We start from the raw sequence: 27,983 nt of genomic DNA on the forward strand, positions 1-27,983 counted from the left end.
TCTGTGCTTCAGCAAAAACTGGAAAAACCTGTTTGCGTGCTCCCTTTTTTTTTTGATCTTCCTCTCCCATTGGCAGCTGCAGCTTGTACACATGCAGACAAGGTGGTGCCTACCTTTCATGTGGAAAGCTGCCTTACAAAAACTGAGGTTGCTTTTTTCCATTATCCCAGAGCTTTTCTAGCCTCGTGAAGGCTTTGGTGAATGCTCCAGGAGTTAAACTCTATTTGTTCTCCACAAAATGTGTTTAGGTCATCGTTTTATTTTTCTTCAAGCAAAGGGAGGGTGTTTGAAGGTGGCTCCAGTCCAGCCTTTTAAATAATATTTTGTAGACTCCGGTTGATCTGCAGAAACCAGCCTTGTGCAATGCAGTTTTTTGGACGCAGAAGCTTGTCTACTTTACAGCAGGTGCACACGGTGTAGTGTTAACATCTGTAAGACAGGACAAACACTGAGGCGGCAAGTTAGTGCAAAACGTGGACAAGTTGAGAAGAAACTTTTCTTTCCATCTCCTTCCTTTTCCTCTTGCTTTGTGCTGCTGTTGGAACAAGAATGGGTCAACTGTGTGGACGATGCATGCAGCTGCTGCGGGACTTCGTGGCCTTTGTTCGGAGGATGTCCTCCGACCTGGTGCATAGCATCAAGGAATGCTTAGCTGTGATAAGCAAATGCTCCTGCTTAAAACAAAACAGCTCTAAAGCCAGACAGCTGTACAAGCCCATCCTGCAGCCTCATGAGAGGGTGACAGCACAGGAGTTTCTGCAGCATATTGAGACAGGTAAGAGGGCTTGGGTTTTTTTTCTATAAGATTGGGAAAGAACAAGGAGATTCGTTTTGTGAGTTGAAAACAGATTGCTGGCTGAACTGCTGTGGCATGGCAGGAAGCAGCTTGGTGATGTAAGAAAGGCCAGAGCTACAAAGCATTTTCTTTGTCTACTGGACACCAAGGGCTCAAGTGGCGTAACAGTTGCATCTAGGTAGAAATGGTCAGTCACTTTTTGCTCTGCCACCACTGTTAATACATAACGCATGTAAATACGTTTCATAAAAGTGAGTCCTTCTAGTGATTGAAGTTAATTTTTTGAAGTCGGTCACTGAGGTCACAAAGCTGGAAACAGGCTTTGTGGATAGCTGGATGCTACATGAGTGCCGAGCTGTGAGCAGGCAAATCACAGTGTGGTCCTGGCTGAGTTGTGCACATCCATGTTGCTGGCTGGAGAACACCTGGACTTGCGCTGGGGGTGTCTGCGCTATATGTGGGGAAGGTCAAAGTCACCTCGGGACAGTGCCCTTGGGCTCCTAGGACTTCCTCAGATTCCAAGCAACTGGTCTGTCTAAGTGCTTTTGTGCAAACATTTTAGACACAAGGCTTGATCACAATCATAGGATTCTGCTTGAATCAAAGTAGATCCATAACATTTCATGTATCTCCTCTGCTTTACAGGCTACCTCCCTAATTCCCCTGTTTATCTGCTTGTGATGTCCTCTCTATCCTGTCCTAGGATACAACAATATCAACAGGAAAACTTTTTTTTATCTCACTCCTGCATCACAGAATATCATTTTGGATGAGTGTGTTTTGTCAGTTGTCCACCTAATACCATTCCTCGTCTCAAGCTTGGGCAGGGCCGTTGCTTGTTTGGTTTTGCTTTGTCTCACAGCTAATTGGGTATACTGCTTTAAGTTTAACAACCTTGGGCTAAAGCTACTACACAAAATTGCATAGCCTTCTACTTTCATTTGTGTAAAGGGTGTGGAATACAAACTACTGTTTCTTTACTTGCCTTTTGGGGGACATAAAACCATCTTGTGAGGGGGACCAGGAAAGACTTTTCTTTGGTGCGGCACAGTTAACACTGTTTGAAATGATCTGTCATGGAACAACCTTTGGAATAATTGCTGTGACGCTGGTTGTTGGGAACATGCGTGAATTAGCCTCAGCTAGTATTAGCTGGTGTTATTACCCTATGAATGTGGGGGGTCCTGTGCTGCTGGTACGGTTCACTAATTGTTGCACATTAAGCACTGGCTAAATCCTGAAGTCCATATGTAGAATAGGACTAGACCTTTCAGCTTGGTGTACAGTGGGGATCTTCCAGGTCTGAACTTAATTTCCAAAGGCTAGCATGCTCCTGACCACGTAAGAGGCTGTCTTGGCAGTATCCCAGCTCAGCTGATGGATCAGGTGCAAGGAAGGGGTGGTCTAGAAAAAATGGTGAGGCCAGAACAGCCCTTTGCAGCACCCACTGGTGCTTCCTGAAAAGAGTAAGTGTATGTTTTCTTGAGAAATCCTGTCCTCTCTGAGCTGGATCTTCAAAAGGCTGGTCCATCTTGGATTCTCAGGAGCTGGGGTACAGCAGCAGGGAGCCTAGAGCTTCTGTGACAGCAGTGCACAGATGGCAATTTGTGCCCTCAGGGAGGTCCCAATGTCCATAATAGGAGATACACAGCACTCAGGAAGAAGAACCAAGGTTAATTCTCTGATGGGCCAAATCCTGCTGCGAAGACAGATGGAGGCAGGGAAACCTCACAAAGAGAACCAAGACACATCCCTCTTACTTTAGTGCTCGCCTGTGTATTTTGTTCCAAGATGGAACAAGCCCATCCTCGGTTCTGGACAAATTGTAATAAGCAGGGAGCCAACATTTGGACAGTTTGGGTGCAAGAAGAGACTTCATGAGACTTCTCTCCTTCTTCAAGGAGAGATCATCATACTCAGCTGTTAGCTAGGGCAGCAAATGCTTGATGTTATAAGCAGGTGAAGATTTTGAGTGACTTCTGCTTTATCACTCTCCCAAACAAAAACACACAGATATGTGGGAGATTCAGATAGTCAGTGTGTAAGGAACAGATTTAAACCACATGAAGAGATTTTTGGTTTTTCTCTAAAACCTTGCGCAAGCTGGCTAGTCTTTCCCTTTGTGTGTATTGTTAATTATTAAACAAAATTGATCTTTATATGAAGCAATTCTGTGAAGCCCACTTACCTAATCCCGAAGGCAGGACTTCGCTACTCTTGACATGTCAGCAGCTTCTAATGGCTTGAGATAATGGCTGAGTTTTGCACTGAGGCATGGAAGCTCATACCCCTCACATCCCTCGCATCTCTTTATCCTATGGGAGGTAAAGTAGCTAGATCTTGTTCATAGAGATATTTCAATTGTTAATACACTGCTTTAATCTATTGTCTGAAAATATATCTTATAATTGTGTGCTCCACCAGTCAATTTATACTACATTACCTTTTCAACAGTTTATACTATTGAGCATTGGTTCAATGGCCCTTTTTTTTTCCTCTCTGCTGCTCCATTCCACGCATTATAAGTACATTATACAGTGACTTACAGAAGTCATGCATGACTGCTATTGGTGAACATCTGGTTTATTCATAGGAGAACTTATCATACTCGAGAACTGGTAGACTCATACTAGAAATTTGAGCCTGAGGCAAGCCCATTTGCAATCCATGTTGCTATTCCCTGAAATCCTTTATTGTAATACCCAAGACAGGAAACATAGTGAACTTAAAACGTAGTAAATTAGAAATATATACTCTTTCTATAGGTCATACCTAAGAACACCATGTTTAGTAGATATATTTTAACAAAGATCTCCTATGATTTTGGAAAAGATAAAGGCTTTTATGGAAAACAAGAACACCTGCATTTGTATCGGATAGCATAGAAGTGTCTAAAGGTTATAATTTATCTTGCTTCCAATCACTAGCTTTGTGAGCTTCACAAGAGGCATTGCCAAGGACAGGTTATTCCAGATTCATTTATTGTTTCTGCTCATGGAAATATGAATAAGGATAGATAGGCTCTATGGAACTGTTGCAGTACAAAAATTCTGATGTGTTTGGTTGGCTGTAAATTTTAATTTCTTTTTGTAAACTAACCCTTTTCAGGTGTAATTGAGTCTGTGCTGTCATTGTACATCTTTAGGTTTTGAAATATCACCACTTGGAAAGGACCCTCTGGAAGCCTTGAGGACCTTAGCCTTTTCAGAAAACCCAGGTTTACAGCAGTCTGCTGCCCTCTATTACTTGCATATGAGTCAGCACAGTAAGTTATCTCAGTGCATTAGAAAATTTTCACATAATTATAAATAAAAGAATTATTTCCAACTGTGAAACTCCCTTTGATTCATTAATCAAAGTTCTTTTTTTTCTTTCATGCTTTGTTGTTTGCTGAGGAAAATGGAAATGCTGTCATTGCCATGTGGGCAGAGTCATTCTGGGTTTTGCTATGAGGAGATATCTCTCATGGTTATAAAAGACTGTCATTTATGTAATTGTAATACTTCTATAAAACTCGGCAGAAGCCGAAGTAGTTAGAGTCAGTGTATACTGAATCTCCTGAGAGCAACACAGTCAAAATACGTTGGAAGGAAATAGACATAGTGATCGTTTAAGGTTTTATATTATATAATTCTTGGAAGAGGACAAAGCTCTAGAGGCAAGATTGTAGTGGAAATTTATGAAGGAAACGTTCTTCTTTGTCCCAACTATTCCGTGGGAGCACTTGGATCCTGTGGTAATTTGTAAATAGTTAGAAGTCAGCCTAGATATGCCAAATAAAATTCCAGCAAGAGTTTGAGTCCTACAAAAAGGTAGAAATACCAGCAACAAGCAGGCTGTGATTTATTTATTTATTTGTTTGTTTTAAATCTAGTTCAAGGAGAATATTCTGGCACTTGGCTTGATAGCTTTATCCCATATATTTTTTGCTGGATAAAAGGTGCAGATAGCCACCTGCTATGAGGCGGAATGACTTGTTTGGTAGCGAAGCATATTGCTTTCCTTCCCGTGATGTTTTTGAAGTACTTGATTATTCAAAACCTTTTCAGCAAGCTTGCCCTGTTTTGCTAGTAGCAATGGAATTTAAATGAAGGGGAATCACTCAGCCTATGTATAGTAGCACCTGAAGCTTAAGACGAACAAGAGAAAAATGTGATTGTGGTGAACGATGAGACTCCTGAATATTTCCTCTCATTCCTGCAGTGAATGTCCCCCTGCCTGTGGAGCATCTGGAACCCTTCTATGCCTTACTACGGTCTGCTGACCTGGAGGTGCAGCAGATGTCTTCCTTGTCCCTTGTCAACTTCTTGCTGGAAGGAAATAGTGAGTAATTAACAACACATTTCTCTTCAAGTGAAAAAGTATCTCTTCAGCCAGACTCAGACAGAAGGAGGGCATATCTACACACCCAGGTCTACACAAATCCAAATCCCGTTTTTGTGTTCCTGATAGGACAGATGTGAGTCTGTTTCTGTCTGCAAGCCACATCTGGTGTCACCAGCATATTTCAGATCCCTACAGCTAAATTATATTATGTTGCAAGAGATCTCGGATCTGTGTGCAAAGGCTGATAAATTATTCCCAGACTGGTTTGGGAACAGTTATACTATTCTCATTCTTGGATTGAGATCCCACCACTTACCCTTTCAAGCAACAGATACAGCTCTTAGAAATAAACTCTGCCTATGAGACAGTGTTTATTTTCTTGGTTTTTGTTAACTGGACCTTGGTCTTAACTTGCTTGCAGACTTAAAAAAAAATTAAAATGTTTAATAAAGTTCACTTTCTTCTGTAGCTAATAGGGCAAATGTAATTGAGATAGGATCTGGGAGCTGCAGGTAAAAAACTTCCCAATAAAGTTTATGTTGATAGACAGGGCATGAACACCCCACACCTCGTCAACGTAGTCCTTGTTGCATCTACTACTGTGCTCCCTGGCACCTGGGGCACAACAGGTATTTCATCACACTATCCCATAACAGCAGAAGACAGGGTCAGTCTTTAATGAAGCTAGCTTTTTTCTTTTCTTTTTTTTTAAGGATCTTGCTGCAAATAATATAATGTGACTATTTATAAGTAAGAAAAATATTTAAAGGGTAGACTTCAAAAGGAAAAAAGGCGGGGGGAGCTGAGTAAATTGTGAACCTATTGGAAAGCTGCAGTTGCACTTTCCAAAATGAACCTTATGTTTGAAAATAGAATTACTAGCAGAAATATTTGGGACCTTCTGCACTAGAACCTCTGAACATCTCTTACACTCTTTCGTGAGTCTGAAGAGGAATCAAGCAAACCAAGCTAGGGACTGTGAGTGCCCTTCAGGCTGTTTCCATTCTAGATCTATTTTGCATAATCATAATATAGACCCCCAAAGCAGTCAAAGGAAGATATATTCTTTTTACAAAGACATTAACTGTTTACTTTTCTGTTTGTCCAATTCTTCTTGAATGAACAGTTGACAAAGAATTAGTTGTCCAAATGGGTTTACTTGAGCCAATTCTGGATCTGCTTGAGTCAGAGGATCCCACTGTCCAGTGCAATTCCTGTGCCTGCACCATGACTTTGGCTGTTTCAGGTGAGTGTGCTGTTCTTTGCCTTTATCCTCTGCAGTGAATTCATTCAACTCTTACCTCATATTTCAAGGTGAAATAACCTATTTGCAATTGGTTTAAGAGTCATAAGATGCAGCAGCAAATTTTGGTATTCCCTCATCATAAATTCAACCTCTTGAGATTCCAGTTAAGAACTTTTTCTCAGTGTTTCTGACCTTCATTCTCTAATGATTACAAATCTTTTTCTGATTTCCAACCTAAATATATTCATGACCAGTTTATCTTAATTATTGTCTACCTTGGCTTTTGCTTCAGTAGTTCTGCCTCTCTGATGTCTATGCTGATGAAGCTCCTTCATTTTACTGTACTGAAAAAGCCAAGCTCATTTAAGGCTCCTCTTGTAAGCAAGGCTCTCCATTCATCTTCATAGCCCTTCAGGGTGTAAATGATATGTTCCAGAATTGGAACATAGCAATTGCATCTGCTGTTTTGCGATACCACAGACCTCAGGCATTGTTACAGTCCCAAGATGTACATAGACGCTGCAGGAGTTCCATTTTGAATTAATCTCTTCTGAAAGAGAGGTCACCAGAAACGTGCAGTATTTCAGCTGGGGTCTCACCTGTGTCTTTTATTGTGGCATCCAGGGAAATATGTTTTCTGGTACATCTCATGATAACGCTTGCTGCTTTTGTGATTGCATCATGGTGATGTTGTCATCCTGCAGCTGACTTAATCACTTAGTCTTTCTCCTCCTCTGCTGCTATTTCCAGCAGACTCCAATTAATTAAGGGTCTGCAACAAATGTTTCCAAGTGCAGGTCCCTGCATTTTGTACTACAAGGTTTCATTCTGTTTCTTTTGCGTCAGTCTTCTAACTTGTCTGTTATTTGTGAAATATTCCAGTCCTCCATCGCATTGATAGTGCTGCACTCACACCTTTGTATTAACTTTCTGCTTCAAAACCAACTACAGACCAGTCCTTGTGGAATTCTACTTGAAGCCTCCTTCCAGGGGTCATTCCCATTTAGCAAAACTTGTTGCCAGCTTGCTTTTAGTCAGTTCCTTATCCATCATGTACTACTTGCATTTGTCACCAACTTCTCTTGCTTAACTATACATATTTCATATCGTGATATAGATATTTTCCTGGCATCCAGACAGATAAGCTCAACCACAGTTAGCAAAAGAAAGGTTGTCAGGTTAGTCTGGCTTATTCTGCCTTTTGCAAACTGTGTAATTCTACTGTACAAATTGTGTAAAGGCCAGTATAAAAGCCATGAATAACATTTATTTCCCTTCCTGTAGTGTTTATTCCACCAGCTTCCCTCTCCAGTGTGGAAAGTTGCACTCAGATCTCCCAGAAGGCTGGAAGAAGCATGGTGAAAGTGTTACTTTCTCATTTAAGTATTTACGTTGCAAAGGGGGAATGGATAAGCAGGATCCAACTACGTGAAAGTGCTGATTTGCATTTTTTCCCATCTTTTTTTTTTATTTGCAGGTCTTTTAAACACTTTTCCCTTCGAAACTTATCTTTAAGCATTGCATATTATTACAGTCAGGTTAAGAACTCTATATACTACCTTACTTTGTGTGGAATGCAAATTGCCTCATTTAAATGTCTAAATTAGGCATGGCATCACTAAAATTTTAGGTACCTGGCACTAGGAGGACTTTCTTTATGTATGGTCAGTGAAGTTATGCCCCTGAAGATCTACAGAGAGATATCCCTTCACCTGTTTTAAGCAGTGACTTCTTTGGGGACCTAAGGATGTTCTTTAGTCCTGAAGGCACTTTGGCCCTTTTAGATGTCTCTTTAACCCAGAGTACAGGGAACCCTCAGCCACTCCAGATCCAATCCACCTTCATTCTCTGTTGAGGGTGGTCACCTAATGCCTTTGCACACTCCCTTAAGTGCCAGTGTACTACTGAGCACAGGTAGTTCAAATTAAGCACTCGGGGAGCTTTCAAACGAGATAGGAAGGCATCTGTTGAACATAGAGGTAGGCAGTCCTGCAGGTGCATGGGCTGGGTTGCTGCCTGGGATTTGGTCAGTGCTGAGGATCTCTGTCCCAGGATTTAGATGGACTGGATCCATTTATTTCTTTTTCAGACTATATTTAGCTACTACAGCAAGAGCCAATTCTCTAGAGTTTACTTTAATTTTAACTCACAGACTCTGATATCTTAAAGGGTCTGCTTGAGAAAAGTATTCTGTTCAGTCATGTCCTTCAAGTAAGCCATTCATGCTTCAGAGTGATTTAAAAAAGATAAATATGGAAGCACAACCAAATTAGGAAGATCCTTAGATAGCTTTAAAGTGACTAAAATTCTAAATCCAACAATGGTAATGTGTCTTAATTCTGCTGCAAAGAGCATGCAAGACTGTGTACAGAGTGAAGCTCTTTAGCAACGTGACTGCAAGTTATACGGAAGCTGGGTTGTGTGATACTTACATGCTGCAATAGGTAGCCAAAAATAAAACCAGCAAACAAACCCATTCAGATGAAAAGGATTTGAAGGTCAGTTTGTTCCAACACCAGCATTTGTCCACACAGCAAAAGGACACATGCACATTTGTAATTATCTGCAGCTTTTCAATCTGTGAGTGAAAGTAATCAGTTCTGGGATAAGAACTCTTCTCACAGGAACAGAACTAAATATTCACAGCAAGAGTTTAGGGAGGTCTGAACATCTGCATTAAGCTAAACAAGGAGGATGCACTGAGTGTAGAGCACATTCAAAGTTGTACTGACAGGAGAACTTTCAAGCACACAAATGACAGAGAGGGGAAAGAAAATTTATAAATGCAGGTTTCAAGGTGAGTTATTCAAACCCAGCTTGAGTAGATGTTATTGATTTCCCCACTTTAGAGTAGCATCTGAATACGTGTTTCCCTTTTAAAAGCACTCTAGGGGGCATTAGTGGTTGCAGTGGCATCAGTGGAGGGACTGCATTACTTAGAAAAACAGGTGATCCAGGAGAGAAGCATAATCTAGCCTGCCACGTCTCTTATGGAGATGATAGTACAGTTACACATCTTAGTAAGATAGATACCTCCATCCATTCTGTCATAAGTTGACAAAACAGATAGTGTTTAGCCACATTATCTGAGCAAAACCAGAATGAGAATGGAGAGAAGGATAAGGGAAAATGACATATGTAAAAATAAATCCAGCAAACCCACAATAATGGGCACTAACAAAGACTGCAGAGGAGAACTTCTCAGCTAGTGAATGACCCAAGGGGGGAAAAAAAAAAAAATTATTTTCGTCACAGAGGTTTGCATCATGTGGGTACCTATTGTGGTCTCTCCACTCTCCCATGATGAGAGCAGGCCCTCCAGTCCTTCCCAGGCAGGAGTAGGGTGCCTGGGTCTCCATGTGCTGCCTCCCTCCGAAGCAGGCTGTAAGAGCTCATCCTGCTTCCAGTGTTGACCACCACCTCTGAGTCCTCAGGCAGAAAAATTTTTTGAGCTGTCATGGATGTGACGCCTTTCCGAATCAAGCCAGTTATGTTTCTTTAAGGAAGAAAAACCTTTGAAGCAACTAATGGCTCATATTCTGTCATGGCCAGTGCTTTCTTCAGAAGATGTTCAGACTGGAAACACACCCCTGAGAAGCTCTCTCACAAGAGGATATAGGATTCCCCTTCCCTGCCCTAGAAGGGAAAGTGGAAGAAAGAACTTGCCCAAGTTTTGTCCAAATGTTTGTAATCCCTTTGCGCAAATGTGAGGTTATCTTCCACATTCACAAATATTCATGGAGTGTATTGGGTGAAAGAATGAAGGAAGAAGCAATATTTGAATTCTCAATCTTTTTACCTCTCTTTATTCAACTAATGAGAGTTTACATCATACCAGACTGGTTTTCATCAGTTGGAGCTGCACAAAAGAATTTCTGCTTCCACTGAGGGAAACGAAAGAAAAATATGCAGGCAGATTAGATTGGAGAATGACTTGTCTACAAAATTGACCAGAATATTTCACCAGAATAATTTCACCACCACCATGTATTTTTAAATACATGACTCTTCCCAGAACAATTACTTTGCTCAAAATTTAGAGTATTTTTTTCCAGAATAAAAGGTCTTTCCTTGAGCATAAAATATTCATATGAAGGCAGAAGAGGGCTTGTCCTGGAATACTAAACTGATACTAGCTGAACTGTACTTGAATAAATATCCTGGATTATCTGTGTGTGTCAGTTCCCCAGTACAGATAGGCTCCATGTATAGAAATAATGGCTTTGTTCTTTTAACTCTCTAAGTTAGCTGGCAACTGAAGAGTTGATCTCATCCAAATACCTTCATATTTCTTGCTTTCTTCTGCTTCATGTTTCTCTCAGCAAACTTCCAGAGACTGGCCATTGTTTAAACTCTAGAAATGTACGTAAATGAAGCAATACTCAACTAAAACTCCTGTGGTTTTCAGTGGCAGTTTGGCTCATATAAACAATGGGACATGTAAACTATGGACTTTGCTTTTTCCTTTTATAAAATAATCTGCAGAATTCTATGATACTAAGAGAATTCTTCATTGGTCTAATTCCTATTTAAATCTAATAACTTCAAAGAACACCACTGCCAACACCTTATTTTTTCAAAATTATGCCACTAGAATGCTTATAAGATACAAATACAGATAATGTATATATAAAAATAAGACAATAAAGGGGAAAGGCCCATAGCTGTCTCAGTGTGGCAGCAGGTTATTTGTTGCAAATGTTTTGATGGCCTCATGGTAGAGGAGTAGGGAAGAGCATAATGAAAGGATTCTCTTCTATATAGCACCTGAGTCTACCTTCAGTAAGTCCAAAACAAAAGGAGTAGAACTAAAAGCAGATTTTTTTTCTAAATTGTATTATATTTCATAGCATAGTATAACTTTATCATATGTGGTATAATTATATACACAGTATATAAAAATGTGTTATAGTATTTTATAGCATTATTTAAGTATTATAGTTATTTTTTTCCCCCAGTTTTTCATCCAAGAGTCTCAAGGGACTCTGCAGATCTTTTTTGAATTCTGTACTCCAGGATGTTGACTACAACTGTGCAACGTAATACACTGCCATACAAGGAAGCATCACCACTTCAGAGAAGAAGTATCTGAAGCAAATTCCAGTGGTTACGTCAAATTCTGTCTTTAGAAACCTCTGCATTGTTTGTAGCTGTCAAAGGAGTGACACAGGCACATTCAAAGAGAGAAATTGGCCCTGAATATACCCTGCTAATTCAGTCTTACCTGCAGTTAATTATGTAGTTTTTGGTTGGCACAGTGTGAATAGCTTCATCAGACATACTAGGGGTAAATATGACAAGGTAAATATGACACCTTGCTAACCTGTTTAAGGGGACTTACAGTCCTTTTATTTTAATCATCCCAGTCACAAAACAAAAGCATTGAACCAGCTGTGATCTATGGAGAGTCCAGAAGTCATGGGTTAGTTTCTTTCCCATTGAGCTCTTGGAATTTTTAACAGGTTCCTTTGAACATGCAGAGACATTTTGATACATACCAAAGAATCAGAGAAGTGAACGCCAAAGAAATCTAGTCCTGCTAGTTGTCCTGCTCCTGGCTCACAGTAAGATGGCAATGTCTTCCTTCTTTCTTTCTCTGATTCTTTTCTCCAGAGTCCAACCGAGAGGCTATTGGCGCTGCTCGAGGAATTACACCCCTGCTGTCTCTTGCCAATTCCTATGATCCTAGAGTCCAACAAAATGCTGTTGGTGCTATTCTCAACCTCACACAATCAGGTACTTTCTGACTAATGGTTTATCTGAAATTGCTGAAAGAAAATTTCTCACTGTTAGAAAAATAATTCAAAAGGGTTAAGGCAAGAATAAGAGCGTATCTGAGCAACAGATTATTTCCTTTGCATATGGCATTCATGGTGATACATAGGCTGATGATTTAAGTTTGGCCTCTCTTTACCTAACACAGACCCTTTTTTGCCTAGTACCAAAACAGAAAGGCTTGATTTTCAACCCCAAGGGGCTAATGTACAAGCACTTAAATCATCAAAGAAACAGAAAAAACCCAATTATTTGTTAAAGAAATAACTTGGTCTAAAAAGTTAGCAGTACCTTTGGTGGTACTTTGAAACAATCTCAGAAGCTTATCCAACAAGGTCAAGCTCTAGGAACGTTTGACTTTTATCCCTAACTTGATGTTGGAAGATGCAAAATGTAACTGTTATGGGCGAGACATTAAAGGCTCCTGAGATATCTGCCAACAGCTTTAGCAAAAGCAGTATTTGGTCCTCTGCAACAATATGTGCACTACCATACATGAACTCTGAAACGCAGCAGCATTAAATCTCACCTGTCTAGATGATACCATTACCCCACAGCTAAATGATACAGTCGTGAGTAATGTCTCTTATCTCTATCTGGTGGAAGGGAATGGTTGGCAAGAGCTTCTACAGTTGGCTATTACACATCTGTTATTCAAAATTTTTAAAATAATTTGTTTTTTTTAACACAGAATTCATGGTGAGTGTCGTATATGAGGTTTTTCAGCTTCTCCAGCAGTTCAGAATCTTGGAACGGTCTTTAGCGTAAAACCAACAAAGGCGTAATCGATCAGACAGCCTGCTAGTAATTTTGCTAAAATGTCTGCATACTGCTATATTGCACAAGCTCTAAATCTCCAGTCACACTCATTGGCATATATTTGGACAACTTCACCACTCCCTAGAATCCAATGATGGTGCATATCCCTTTTGAATGGTGCCTCCAGATGAGAGGGAAGGAAGGAGAAAGAGACACTAACAGCACTTTTTTTTTTTTTTTTTAATGGCAGGGAAAATCCAACAGGTCCTATGCAAGGAAGGAGCCCTACCAGTTCTTGCCTTGCTGCTTGAATCTCCTGACTCAGAAGTGCAGGTATGGCTCAAACAGGTCAGATTTTTAAACAGTAACAGTGTGAGTGTAAGGAGAGCACAAATCACAGCATGTAGAAATGAAAAGGTGGAGAAGCGGGAGAAGTGGGGAAACATGTGAGAGCATCTTGGTGAAACTCAGCTAAGTCAGATAATGTATATTCAAAACACTCAATTTGTCTAGCTCCACAGGAGAAAGTTTATGACGCTGTAGTGCATCTGCCAGCACAGAGTTGTTATGCGGTTACCTTCTTGTGTCTTTCAGATCATTAGACAAGTTGCAGATAGGCGTCTTCCTCTGTTTTAATTTTGCATCCTAACTTTGATCTTTCACTCTAAGCAATTTTACTAAGTGTTCTGAGAAGGCATAACTCGCAAAGATTTTTTTTCTTATTATTGTAAATGTCTGGGAAATCTTCCTATTTTATGCCTACCACAGACATCTCTTTGTGATTCTGCACACTTAATAGAGAGCTAGTCTTCGTTCAAAAATATGCTGATGAAAAACTACGAATCAGAGTTGTAAACCTTAAAATCCACTAGTTCATTCATTCAGTCCTCTGAGTAGTACAGGATTCTTTCCTCCATAGGTTTTGTTATCTCTATTCAGATTTCTTTTAAATGTCTGAAGGGATGGAGCCTCTGGAATTGCTTTCTGTAAACTGTTTCAGCATTATCAGCTTTCTCTGAGATTCATCTTAAAATTCATCTCTGCAGTTCAACCTGTTTTCTTCTAATTATACCTCCCTAGTAATACATACTCTTATGCATATAATCCTCCCTAGCGTTAATGTTCAAATCCTTTGAATGCTAAGGCAATGACTACATCCAGCTTGAATAAATCAATGTAAACATATAATACAGTAGATGCAGATGACCTAACTTAGGTGCCAGCAGTAGCGTAGTCGCAGCAGCAGAGTACATTCCCAAATAGCCGGGGTCCTAATGGGTTTGTACAACATGCAGTGCCACAGCGCGACTGCTGTTGTAGCTACAGCAGATTGCATTGCTTTTCCTGGAAGAAGCCCACTTAGGCTGTTATCACATCTACCCAAAAAACATCCTTAAGATGAAAAAGCACTTTATTTTCACTAGCTCTAAACCTGAGCATTTCTCCGATTTAGTTTTATTCTCTTCAATATGTCACCACTGCGACCTCCTTTCGCTCTACATTTTTCTTGGTTCTCTGCAGTATTACAGCTGTGCTGCCCTAAGCAACGTGGCAGCCAACATTCAGCACCACAAAGCCATGCTGAGACCCGGCAACAGATTCCTCCTGCGGACACTCATCTCTCTCCTATCCTCTCCTGTGGACAAGGTAAAGCTGTAGCTTTCTCTTTGTGTAAAGAGTTAGCATCAGAGTAGAGCTATAAACTTGGGCTTCCGATTTCAGTCTTGCACAGTTCTGCTTATCTACTGTACAGGTGCCTATGCAGCATCTTTCCCATGAGAAAAGACAGATATTTTAGAATATACATAGGTTCTACAAGGTCAATGTATGGAGAAAGAGAAGGGAAATCATTAAAGTTGTTCCACAGCCCTAGACACTTCCTGTAGACTAGAATGGCCTGTATTCTTTAAACTTCACACTACGTGTGTGAAGTGCTCTGTCCACGCTCTCAACTATGTTTGATCATTGTGTCTGCGACAGCAAGTATCTGAAGCATCTATTATGCTACTTTTTTTTTCCTTTTTGAGGGACCTTTTTGGTATCCATAACTTTGACTATATGGCTTCAAAGAATAACATCTCGAAAATTTTACTTTGTTGGGAGCCACATCAAAGAAACTTCAATAAGCCACAGTTCAAGATTTAAAGGGTGGAACCTTAAATTCTGTGTAGGAGGGAGGTGAAAAAAAGGCAAAGCAAGTGAGACAAACTCACTCCTTTAATTTTCCTATAACTTACCTGACATTCCTAAAATAAACCAACATCTGAACCCCATTGGCTCTTCCTCATCAACAACAGGATGACTGATACTAGAGGAGACTGGAAAAAAAAAAAAAAAAATCAAAACTTTGACCACAAAAAATGTCCCAAAATTTATGCTCTGAAGATAATATAATAGCTTGCTAGTGTTGTCACGTTTATTTTGCGTACAATAGGCAAGAACATGCATTACTGAAACCGCTCTTTTTTTTTTCCTTCTCTCTTTGGCACAAGCAGGTTTCAAGCCAGGCATGTGTTTGCCTAAGAAATTTGGCTACCAGTGGTAAGCAATATCTTAATAAACAAACCACACTATTTCTTTTTCTTTCTCTCTCTGCCTTTCCGAGTGAGCACAGTAGGTTGGGAACCTTTCATATTAAAAGCAAAGAGAGCCTCTTTTCTACATTTGAATTGGATGTTAAGGGAGTGCATAGACTAACTAAACCTGCCTCAGAGCTCCCAGGTAGCGAGGGGAAGTGTTTGGACAAAGTGAGAGAGACAGCAGAGGTCGTATGCACAGAGCCTTTGCAACTTACTAAGTTTTCCTCCCGTCCATATTTCCTAAGCATTAAACCCGATTAGGACAGAATGTCTCCTGAAATTGCTGCTTGAGTGGGGACCTGCCTTCTCCCAAGGCATGAATCTGTCTACCATTAAATGTAATTTTTTCCCAAGCATTTGTCATCATTAAATGCCCAAGATCTGTTTCTACAGCATACTCGGGAGATGAAAGCAGAGGACTGGCACGCTCAACGCTAGAGCCCTAGGCTCCAGGGTAGAGTTGTTCATCTAGAAAATGTAGAGGTGCTTAATTTTCAGGCGATTACAATTATAGTGGAGCTGGGAATGAAGGAACTGCTGCGCTGCTCCTTGGCACGGTTGAAAACCCCTGGTCTGCTTGGCCTTTTAGGACTGCTGCTCCATCTGCTGGCTGCTCTGGCATTGCCTTGAGTGCCCAAAAGCCCTCGCTGAAGTTGCAGGGACAAATGGATATAAAGATTCAGCCAGAATAGCTGATCTCTCCCCTGGCTAACCATAACTCTGCAAGACAGGTGGTGCCTGGGGAGGTCTGTCTGTCTGTCTGTGCAGCAGAAGCTGCCACCTTCCTACCAGGCCTTATGCCAATGAAGGACTTGGAAAATTCCCCTCATTACTTCTCGCTGAGGTTCAGACACAAACTGAAGGGTGCCCAAATCTACATTCTGCTCTCAAGCCTGGATTAATCCTTTGGCAAAAGGAGCCAGAACAAATGAGGGTTTATTTTTATAACCAAACATCCAGCATTGTCCCACCCACAGAGATGGGGAGGTCCCCTCTAATTTCATCACTGAGGCACAGTCAAATGTTTATGAGTCGGGGCCTGAATGCCTCCTCTCAGCTCCCTGACCTCAGTCATTTTCCCAAACCAGCAGACATCCAGGCCGAGATGGTTGCTGAGGAAGTCCTGCCCAAGCTGCGCTCTCTCCTGGCATCCGGCAGCGAGGACGTGCGTCGCGCCTCCATCGCTCTGCTCTGGATACTGTCCCAGCACCCGCACAACCAGGTAGGGGAGGTCATTTCCCAAGACTAGAGGGGAAAGAGTATTTCTGGCCGCCACCTGGGGTAATAACACTCATATAGCAAAACTGCATACGAAATGCATTTGGAGAATGACTGATAGGCTCTGTGAGACTTCCCAACCCTCTTCCCTCCCACACAAATTGATGAGGTTTTGTCTACTGCATCTGCACTGTCACTAACTACACAAGGAACCTATCTGTTGTGGTGGGTGGGATCCAAAGAATCCCGTAGTTAATCAGATTACCTGTAAAGGGACCAAGGGGAAGGTAGAGGGGTAGATGGGTGTCACATTCCTTGGATGCGTGGATACTAACCTGCATTCCCTGCAACTCCCTATGGTCCTCTCGGTCCCCAGACCGTAGGTCTGCAGGCGCGTGTAACAAGGGGCAGGACACACGCATAGCACCATGAGAGACTGCAACCATGGAGGCAGCTGAGGAAGTTATTCCTTGGCTACAGAGCTTTCCCACACATTGAAAAGCAAACTAATTTAGAGTGTGCACTTAAAATGCATCAGTACAAAATAAAGTGCAAAAATACTTAACTTCCCTATATGGACAGTTACTCAAAAGTACATTTGCAGAAATTTAACACCTTTTGAATTAGGATCGAGACAGCAAGGGGGGAGGCTAGTAAAATTTGAAATCCTATCTATCTTTAGCTAATTCACCAGGACTTTCCTGTGTCTCCTCATGTCCTTAGTTACAGAACAGTTCTTTTGCCCACATTCAGGGTAGTCACCCTTAAGAGTGCAACACTATGCAAATACATGAAGAAGTCTGACTAGAAATAAACTACAGCAAATAAACAAAACAGACACTCCTGCTGCACTTTCATCCTCCACATAAAACCTGTAAGTAGCAACTGACAAATTATTATTATTTTTAAATGTGCTTTTCCATTACAGTAATTAAAGGCATCCTTAGGAACATCCATATGAAACGTTTTTGATAGGTGTCTTAAGCTAACAATAACCTTTTAAGAAAGTCAGAGTTTGGGTAGATAAAGCAAAAAAAATGTGAGAACCTTTCCTGCCACATTGCTTCAAGCAGTAGTGACAGATGATCTGAGTGACCACAGCTGAGCTTAGGTGCTTCTCATGGCTGAAATACACTCAGTCTGATCTGAAGTGTCCTCCAGGTACTGGAAGCCTGGTGCCTTACACCTCGGTCGCACATACGCAGCACAGTACAGACCAAACTGCACCTCCTCTAAATCCGAAACACGATGGGAAAAATGGGTAAGCTCAATGCCTGGGAAGCAGCAACTAGAGCACAGGACTTTTCAAAGGCACTGTGGCTTCATAGGTTTTGTGCTGGCTGCATTAGCACCAAACATCCTCATTGCTTGTCAAACTGCCTCATGCAATCAAAACACAATTTGCTCTCAACAAGCTTACAATTGAAATACATTAAGTTAGTTGGAGGCTATTTACACAGTAAAAACGTTACTCAGTATGAGGCATTACGCTGGAACATTGTCCTCACTCATATTTGCTTTTCTTGCCCCCAAACACCATTTACACTTTTTGTTCTCCCAGAAAAGAGTATCCAGCTCCTTTCTTCCCTGATCCCGAAATGTCTCTTTACCAGTGCTCCAAATCCCCAGCTGCAAAGGGCACGGCCCAGCATCAGTGGGAACAGACAAAAGCACCAGGAGCTCACACTTGTTACACCAGCAGTGAAACAGCCTGTCCTTCCTGGGGGAAAAGGGTCAGCAGCAGGAGGCTGGAAAGCAAAGCATCACTCTTGAGGGTTTATTCTCCAGTGAGAAGTATCTACATCTCAAAATTTGTTTTAGTGAGCAAACACGCCTGTCCCCGACTACTGAATGTTGCTGCTTTGTGCGAGTGAGCCCTGGGCACTCTGAGAAGAGGCTGACCTCTCCTTACTCATATCCTGCCTCCCCACCTCCCTGCCTTTTCTGGCCTGTTTTTCAAACCTTTTCAAGGTTTCTTTCTCTAACCCAGGCTGAATTCTCAGTGACTGAAAGAGGGACTTCTCCATGGGAACAGCTGTTGGAACACAAACCACCGAACAAAGCTAACCTTTACAACAAGTCAAGTGATGCTTGAATTATTACAAATACTACCCAGGATACAATAGGGCAGAATTCATCTGCCCTTTCGTTACCATGAAGCAAACCCCTGGGAATGCTTCACAGGAGCTCCTCTCCCTGCTTAAACCCCTTTTTTGCGATCCCCTGGCCAGCAAGTGCTGGAAAACTTCCCTCTTGAAGGGGGAATTTTATTCAGTTCTCCCAAGGACAGTCCAACCCTGAAAAACTAAAGAAAGAGTCAGGCTTTGTGAGAAAACAGCCTTTTAAATCACATTCCTTTGAGCAGAGACCTGGAAGTCAGAGTGGCAGGGGTCTGTCTACTCCAGATGATGCCACTGACTTTCCCCTCCAGGTACAAAATAACTTTGCCTTCCCATCTTGCTACCTGGTAAACAGGGGATAATATTTATCTTGGCAAGAAATCCCTGGATAAGGGGTGCAAATGCAGCATTGCAATTGTAAGCACAGTTGCTTGCCTTCTTTTTTTTTTAAAAAATTTTGGGAGAAGTTAGATCAATATCCATCTGAACCACTCAATCCATTTTTACTCAGAGTTTTCTCGTGGTTCTCTTGCGCTGTGCAGGATTCAGCCAGAAAACAAAATCTGGATCCTAGCCATATGCCAGCCAAAAAAGAGGTTCAGCAAAATTTAAAGTACTGTCACTTGCTAATGTAGGTCCTAAATAAACGGAAGAGCTTGGCAGGGAAGTCATTATATATTATATATTAGAAAGTTCATTTATAGTCTGTAGACAATTTCCTCCTCTCAGGCTGTAGCAAATCAAATAAGGGCACCGTAGTTGATGGAATTACATAGAAAAGAGGACACTTGGTCCAAAAGCACAGAAAACAGTCATCAATGGTAATTTAATTGGATTATCTAAAATCATATTATTTCTGCTTTTAAAGAGAAGGAAAAATAAAACTAGAGAAAATTTATAGCCATATCTGCATATAGGATTCTTTAAATGCTTTGAGTTTAGGCATAGCACTGCCCTTTCCATCTATTTTCATGTTTTATTTTAGGATTGCTGGTTGTGACAGTGCTTAAAATGAACGTAAGTGAAGATGTCAGCTGATATTAAAAGAAAATAAGATACACTTTTGCGATTTAACCTAAGTAAAAGATGAAAGTTAAACTAATTTTTAAAGACATTTGTCTTTCAATGCCACTTCAATGATCCTGACATTTCACAGGTTTCAGAATTATGTGATTTTTCTCAACTGTATATAGGACCGATGATTTGTTTTATATTGAACACTCTTGCTAATGTGTCTCAACTTCTAAGCAGCGCAAATAATGTAGTACATTACTGACAAACATAAGAACTGCATAAAGAACTCAAATTCCTAAGGGAAAGAGACTGAAAGAAAAAATGCTCCCAAGAGGAAATCTTTTGCTTTTAACTGACCTAACACAAAGCCTGCTGACATCAGGTTTCTCTTACAAACAGCAGTGTCCTCTTAACCCATACTGTTATTAAGGAAACTACCTGGGCAGTAATCCAAACTCAGAAGATCTGATGCAATTAATATTAGTGGTAATTGGAGGAAGACTACATTCAGGGAGAGAGGGATTCAGTAGAGTCCCTCTAAAATATCCATTAGACAGCAGAGAAACGTATGTATAAACTCAGAAGATGCTGTTCAGAAAACATTACTAAAGTGGTGCCTGATCACAAACTGATCTAAACATACAGTCCATTACTGTAGGCGAGGTAAGTTGCTGAGGTGCTCAAGGACACACTGCTGCTGCTACTTCACTGTGTACTTTTGCCTTTCACACCTATCCTGACCGCTTCTTCTTCCAGTCAGGATCACACGTCCTTCCCCTGACTACCAACCACCTCTGCGAAGCGTTTGATGCAAACAAAAATAAACTTCCGGATCTTAAAGACTGCAGCTTTCCGTAGCAAGTGCTCTGTAAATCAGTGCCAGTCAGTAGACCATATTTTGACAGAAAAAGCAATGGACCCAGCTGCTATACCACTGGTTTAAATGAGCTAAGTAATGCTCTTCTTTCAGAGCCAAGATCGATCGATCTATAGTTTGCAGCAAAGTTGCACTGTGTTGTCCGTACTGGATGTAATTGAGATACTGGTTTCTCTTCTCAGGACACTCTGGCATGTGCCGAGCTACTACAGAGCCTGGGGATGCTACTGTCAGCGCATAAAACAGACCCTGTGATTGTTGGCCATACTGCTTGTATCATCAAAAACCTGAGCCTTTCCAAAAACAGACAGGTAGGTACCCAGTATTTTTCACTGAACTATACCCTGGGAGGTTTCAGTTATGTTTATATCAAATCAGCATTACCCACAGAAAGTTGTTGTTTTTTTTTAATTAAACATATGCCAAGGATACTCTACACAAAATTGTGTGTATGAATAAAAGGACGTGATGTGCCATAATGAAAGGGTTTGGGTTTTTTTTTTATATTTTTCTAATACAATACATAAATGCTAACGAAAATAAGAAATGTCTAATTTTTCCTGAGTGATGTGGTTACCTAATTTGAATGACTGCATCATAGGTATAAAATGTACTTCTTGCAAAGACATTTCATACTAATTAAAGGAACCATCCAGGAAAATCTGAGGTTTGTTATAAAGTAGCCAAAAGGAAAACTATTTCCAATAATTTTTTTCACTTATACTAACTAAGATAAGAACTATATAAATTTCTGATAGTTGTGAAGTCAATTTTTGCAGGGAAATAGATTCCCTCAAACTCGAGGCCCACAGTAAGAGTAAAAATGGACCATCCTTTCAAAGTTCGCTTTAAAAAAATTACATTTGTCACTTAAATTCTGTGACTTTATTCTGTTATCAGCACAGAGCTAGTTCACCTTCATGAAGCTTTATAATGTGCCTTACAATGTATTTAGCTCTCTCTACACAAGTGAATCCACAGACATGAGTGGGAGTGCGAGGTTTCCAGGGTCAATTCTAAGAAACCATCCCTAAAACACATGTTCTTGGCACAAGAATCAAAAAAGTGCTGTTTCTATGCCAGCAGGACACGAACGGAGTGTGGGAGCTTGAAAGGCAGCAGTCTTGAATCCAGCTTTGACCTCTAAGCAGCAAGTTAAAAAACTGCAACATAAAATGAGCACACAAAAAAAGATACTCCCTTCTGCTGATAGACACCTGAGCTCCCTTATGGAGGTGCGAGCAGCTTCCATTATTAGGACCTCCCAGAGAGCTGATGACTTTGTGATTCAACTTCACTAGTAACCAGTCACCTCCAGGTGACTCATTCAGCACTCATTCCTTGGTCTCATGTGCTTTTAATCCAGGTCAGCACAGGCTAAGTCTCCTATCTGTTTTCAACTCAGTCTCTAAAATATATATCCCAGTACAGAGACATGCTGCCCAACACCACTTTTGGCATAGCAGATTCAACCTAAAAGATAAGGGATACACAGAAATGTTTAATTCATAACATTTCTCTCCAGAAACAGAACTCACCTTTGCTAGTGAGAGGTCATCTCATATTTCTGCAGATCAGAGCATTTCAACACCAGAAAGTTTTCAAAGCCCTGGAGATAAATAAAGGAAACCGATAAACTTCCACATTTCCCAATGCTTTGCTCTGGAGCACTCAGCTTATTCACCTCTGCAGCAAGACTTGAGCAAATGACAGCTTAATACTAACATACAGCCTGGTACAGCAGCAATAGGTCAGGAAATTCTTTGAGCTCAGAGTGATCTGTGATCATGAGAACATCCCGCAGACAGAGCAAGCCCTGGGTAATGTCTAAAATCAGGCGATCTCTGAACAATCCAAGGTGTTTGCCACCTGGTTGTGGTAGATCTGGGAAGAGACATTTCTATTATTAATGTTTTAGCCCTCAGTATTGCTAAGAATTATTCATACTTCTGAAGTCCTTAGACACCACTAAAACATAATGGAAGTGCTAAACATGAATTTCTTTCTTGTTGCAGAGAATCATGGAGAGCCCATGCGTTGAAGGTCTCCTCCAGGCCATGCTTTCTACTGACCTTCAAGAAGATTCTCTTCATTATGTGACATCTTGCCTTGCTGAGCTGGCAAAGCAAGGTAGGGAAGCAACCCCACCATAAATGGCTTAATCTGAGACACGTACATATCCTTTATTAATCTTAATGGGAGGTGAAGCATGGGTGGGCATACAGCCCAGGTCTTTCCCCTTAAATTCACTGGGAGTTTTGCCATAAAGCTTCAAGAGCAGCAAGATCTGACTCACTGGCAGGAGACATGGGCTCCGTTGTTTGCACTTTTTTCTGTTGAACTGCTTAAAATTTTTTACTCAAAATTCTTTGTGCTGAACTTCACTGCTGTACAGGGCCTGTCTACTTTTATTTGTAACGTCGTCCAGTTTCTCCGACTGAATTCATTTCACGACAGCAAAAACTAATATAAGAGGAGGAAAAGGCTAAAATACAAAGCTTTTTTTTGCTTAAGTTTATTGCATATAGATTTTATAAGAGATCCCAAATTACCACCCGTGGAAGGTACAGTACTCCTCAGAGGAGTACTGCCACAGAGGATCAATGTAAATCTTCCCAGCCTGTCCCAGCACTGGATATTACCTGTCAAACATTTCATCTCCTGCATCTCTTGTAACCACCATGCAAATGGTGACATGTCACATTTAATTTTGCAAGAGGTGCCAGCAGCTGCTGGACAGACTGAGCCCACTAGGCAAGAGTGGATCTCGTACATAAAATGATTCATTCTTTCAGAACACAAAACCAACAAAATAAAAATCCATCAGCCTTTGTATGAATGAAATCCACAGCCCTACCTTACTGAGAGCATAACCTCAGGACGTGACTCTTTTTACAACCTAAGCATGCTTATCGCACAAGTTCAGCACTTATTTTGCTTCTCCAGCTGTGTAAAGTATTTCCTATGTAGGCAGTATGTTTTCTGGCAGACCTCTCACCTTCATTTCTTTGACACTGGAGTTTCTGTTTACAGACTGCTCTCTTATCTTTCTATCTTCCAGAAGGAGCCACGTTACGCATGGTCCAGTGGATGGATGAACCCTTGACAAAGTGCTTGGTGAGACTGGCTGGCCAACTGGAACATACTGAGGCATCCTTTCAAGCTGCCTCCATCATCCAGCACACGATAGGTCACGGTAACTGTCACACAGCATTAACTGTGCTTTCAAAGATATTTATGGCTGGCTAGAGTGAAATGAGCCTTTTCCCAAAGGAATTAACTGTCAGGCACCAAACAACCTTTAACATTCCTATAGCATCCTCCATCTGGTCTCTACAAATTCATTAACATAAAGGCGCCTACAGTCACCCTTGAAATACACATAAAACAGTGTTTGAGTGCATGAGAAAGCCAAGGGATGAAAATGGACCATAGATAAAGATCTGATTCAGGTCGTTGCCTTCTTCAAGCACTACCATTCTGCAGGGCTAGTCTGTAGCCAATTCTGAGGGCCTTAAAAACAACTTAAGTAGGAAGGTGGGATAGCGTAAAACACTCCTTATCAAGGGAAAGATGAGAACATGTTTCAGACAAGAGGCATTGTTGCATCTTTCTGCTTGACCCTCCTTCTCAGTATATACAATGTGATGGCATTCCCCACAGATAGGAGCAAAGGTTGGTAGAGACAATTACAAGGGGATGGTTTTGTTCCAAAATTTTACATCAGCTCTGCTCCCTGACCAGCAAAAGGAAAGCATCTTACTGAACCAAACACTGCTATTGTAATTCTAGACTAGATTAGCAGAAGCAGTGAAGTAAAGTGGCTTTTAAAAATGTAGCCTGTATTTTTTTTAAGTTTTAGTGAGAGAGAATGAAAGAGCATTATTTTTACCTACAGAAAACAAACAGCTTTGTGCCTAATATACGTGTCCCATGCAGCTGGGAGCCTTTAAGACTTGCAAGAAAAAGGTGTTCAGATGATTTTTGCTATGTTCTCTAGAAACGTATGGTTAGATTTTAATCTTTAGATGCAAGAGAAACGGAAGTCCATAATGAGTCTCTAATAAGGGAAAATGCAAACCTGTTTCAATTCTACCACCGAGGATTTGCAACAGAGCAGACTCTCAAGTAGTGAACAGAGTCCAACAGCATAATCGCTTCATGGGTGGGTTAGCGTGACAGGCTGATCAGTCCGTAAATCAGCATGCACCTCGCACGGGGACCAGCTTCCTAGCACAGCAGCCCACTCAGTGTTTCATTTACCTGAAGATACCGTTAGAGGCTTTAGTACATGGAGTCCTTTGCTATTCTTTGCAGTAATGTTGGTTGTAGCTGGTCAGATGAGTCATTAACGATCTTAAATGTTGTTACAAAAAATCCGTTTCCAAAGTGTTTTAAAGGCTCCTATTGATCTCCAGTGGTTCTCCCATTTATGCAGGAAAAATGATGGTTTTATTGAAGTGTCACATCGGAGAGATTCAGGCCTACCTCAAGAATTTTCTTACCCACCAAGAGATCCGCTTTCAGCAGCTGGGTATCTCTACGTTCTGCAGACTGCGAGAAGGTACGTCCTTCCTGCTGGCCTAGCTCCCGGGCGCTGCCAGATGCTGCCTGCTCCTGTCAGCAGCAAACAGGCACTGCTTTATAACAGCAACGGGCAACTTCCTCTGGGGACTAGCCCTGCTCACTTAAGCAAACAGAAAAACCTCAAGGGTAGCCGTTACCTTAGCTGTAACTAAGAGTATCCTTATGATAAAGGCAGGGGTTATTTTTTGTTTGTTTGCTTTAAAACTAAGAGCTTTCTGATCAGCAGGGAGATAGGACTTCAGGTACAGACATTTTTATCCAATATAAGAATGTTTGGCACTAGAAGCAACCTAAAAACGTTTCAAGTATGAATTTAGTTTATTTTGACAAAGCAAGCAAACAAGCAAATTGCATGATTAGCTGGTGTTAAAGCTGGGAAGTCTCACATCTTTTTCAAACTTTAAATTCTGTTCCGTGATTTTTTTGCATTTTTGGTTAGCTTTTTTGGTTTGGGGTAGAAGTTGAGTACAGATGAGCATTATAATATGGTAGCAAATGTATATAGCATGCATCTTCACATATGTAGAGCCAGAGCCAAGACCCTGCTATGTCTTGATATGCACCTGTTGCATAAGGCTGAATTTGGCAACTGAGCTTTACACGTCTGGAGCAGGAGAATTTAGCAGCAATCTTGAATGGTCGTAGGGATGAAAACTGGATTTGTATCTGCTTTGTGTGGTAGAAGAATATTGTTCTGCTTTCTCTATACTTTACACTATACTAAGAACCATCAAATGTATCTAACCTGAAATATAAGCTTTCTAAGCATCTACATTAAAACACAACGAAAAACAGCAGGTTGCCTAACACTTGTTTTTCCTCTTCAGATCCAGAATTTTCATTAGCATTCAGAAAAAGCCAAATGGGCAAACTCCTTGAGCAAGTCCGTCAACAAACAGAAGAAACTCAAGAGCTCCTTAGGGCAGCTATTTGCCATGAAGACAGTTAATATTTAAGCCAGATGGCGTATGAAAACTTACCACATCCAAGAGCCTGAACTTTCAGAGCAGACAATTCTTTTCATTGGTTTCTGTAGTTAAAGTTTTCCTGCTACTTGCAGTTTCTTCATACAAAAGAGATGTTCCAGTAACAAGAATCAGAGCAGGTCAAAAGACAATCCCTTGAACACTTTGGCTGGCTGCTTAAGTGTGCTTGAGAACTACAGCTACCTTCCTTCCAATGGTTTGGAAAACACCTGTTACGCTTGGGTAATCTTCCATGGTTTGTTCTTGGTTTCCTCACCCCCCGCTCCAAAAAGACAGCACTGTAACAGGCCGATCCTACTGAAGAGGCATCTCTCAAGTACGCAGGTTACTCTGCATTCATCTTTATTTTCTGTTCCATGTCCCTTATTTCAGAGCACACTCCAGGGACTTGAATTTAGAAAATAGTTGAATTAACACATAGTATAAAGGTAGCAAACTACTAACAGGTTACTACAGGAAGTAACTGCTGAGGGACAACTCAGAAATTGCAAGAAATTTGTAAGAAACAAGAATAGGGTAAGGCTGATCCTCGCCTACGCTGTAGGCACTACCCTCCAACAGGGGAGCAAAGGCACATTGAGGCAGGTAGATGTTGCACAGAGCATGTTCAGGATATAGCAGCTACCATGAAAGATTTGGCTGAGATGTGTTTGAATACAGAAATCTGTGTTCTGCAAATGGTAAATTATTTCCAAGGGTACTTGCAACAGGGAAAAAGTGAACATATGTGGCAAAATTAGGAATTGATCTTACATTTTGATATTGATATTTCCTTTTAAAAGCAGTTAAAGAACAAAAAAAGGCAGCAATATGTTTAAATTCAACTAATTTTCTTACATGTATACAGGATACTGAACAACCTCCCCTTTCTCTCCTCCAGAGGGAAATAGTCTGTCTCACAGACCTTTTAGCCAACCAAAACAGTATTTTTCAGGAAAAAAAAAAAACGTAGCACAGAGCCTTGAAATTATGGGGCGCTAGTTTTTTAATGTAGGTTTTAATTTGTAAGAGAATAGTAATCTAATAATAATCATCATCATCAATTAATAATCCAATTCCACCTTTGATCAATATGCTTGTGTTTAAATACAAGAATCCTCCCTGGAGCTTCATGTTGAACTGGCTGGAATACTGAAATTTTGGAACTGTGCTCCCAGATAGCACAGTTTCTTATGAAAACATTTCAGAAGAGTTTCCTGGCTTTTGAGGTACTTCTGACCATGGTATAACTCTTACATGCATGTAGAGCTTTAGAGCTGCTACTGGCTACAAACATGGAATAAAAGTGAGATAAAAAAAAAAAAAATAATCATTCTGTCAACTAAGAGCTCAACATTACATTTTACTGTGGCCCAAATCTCTAAGCTTAGTTTTGGTGCTTGGGGGGGCATTTCTGTTAATGATTCATTTTAATAACTGCAAGTTCTCTCCAATAGTACTGTTTAAAAAAAAAACCAAACAACCAAAACCACACTCAAAAGCCTCTCTGCAGCGCAGTAAAAAGACCTGTTAAAGAACAGGGCAGACAGAGACTTCAGATAAAGCAGTATGGCATTTTCAATATTCATGTGTGACAGGAATTTTCTTTTGCAATCTCATGTGAAAGACCCATGTGCCAAGCTGTGGGCAGTTGGGCTTATTAAACCAGAGGACTACAAAGAGCTGAATGACACGGCGAGGAACAAAATCAGAAAATCTTA

General features: G+C 40.8%; 1 protein-coding gene across 1 annotated transcript; it reads left to right on the top strand.

Annotated features, from left to right (window-relative positions):
* The first annotated feature begins 549 nt into the window (after positions 1-549).
* On the top strand, positions 550-27,983 carry LOC142080482 (uncharacterized). Its single transcript, XM_075145925.1, has 14 exons — positions 550-775; positions 3,942-4,061; positions 5,000-5,119; positions 6,249-6,368; positions 11,982-12,104; positions 13,153-13,235; positions 14,424-14,549; positions 15,398-15,443; positions 16,570-16,703; positions 20,893-21,021; positions 22,726-22,840; positions 23,772-23,906; positions 25,149-25,274; positions 26,125-27,983. Exons 1-14 carry the CDS (start codon positions 550-552, stop codon positions 26,244-26,246), a joined length of 1,725 nt encoding a protein of 574 aa, XP_075002026.1. The 3' UTR covers positions 26,247-27,983.

The sequence above is a fragment of the Calonectris borealis genome, chromosome 3 (genome assembly GCF_964195595.1).
Source record: "Calonectris borealis chromosome 3, bCalBor7.hap1.2, whole genome shotgun sequence".
In the NCBI taxonomy this organism is placed as follows: Eukaryota; Metazoa; Chordata; class Aves; order Procellariiformes; family Procellariidae; genus Calonectris; species Calonectris borealis.

What these genes read in the sequence shown, in the direction of transcription:
- LOC142080482 (XM_075145925.1), top strand. Translation starts at nt 550, where the DNA reads ATGGGTCAACTGTGTGGACGATGCATGCAGCTGCTGCGGGACTTCGTG. An exon ending in CTTCTTGCTGGAAGGAAATA is followed by an intron (nt 5,120 to 6,248) that starts GTGAGTAATTAA and finishes TTGAATGAACAG; the next exon opens with TTGACAAAGAATTAGTTGTC. An exon ending in CCAGCACACGATAGGTCACG is followed by an intron (nt 23,907 to 25,148) that starts GTAACTGTCACA and finishes CCATTTATGCAG; the next exon opens with GAAAAATGATGGTTTTATTG.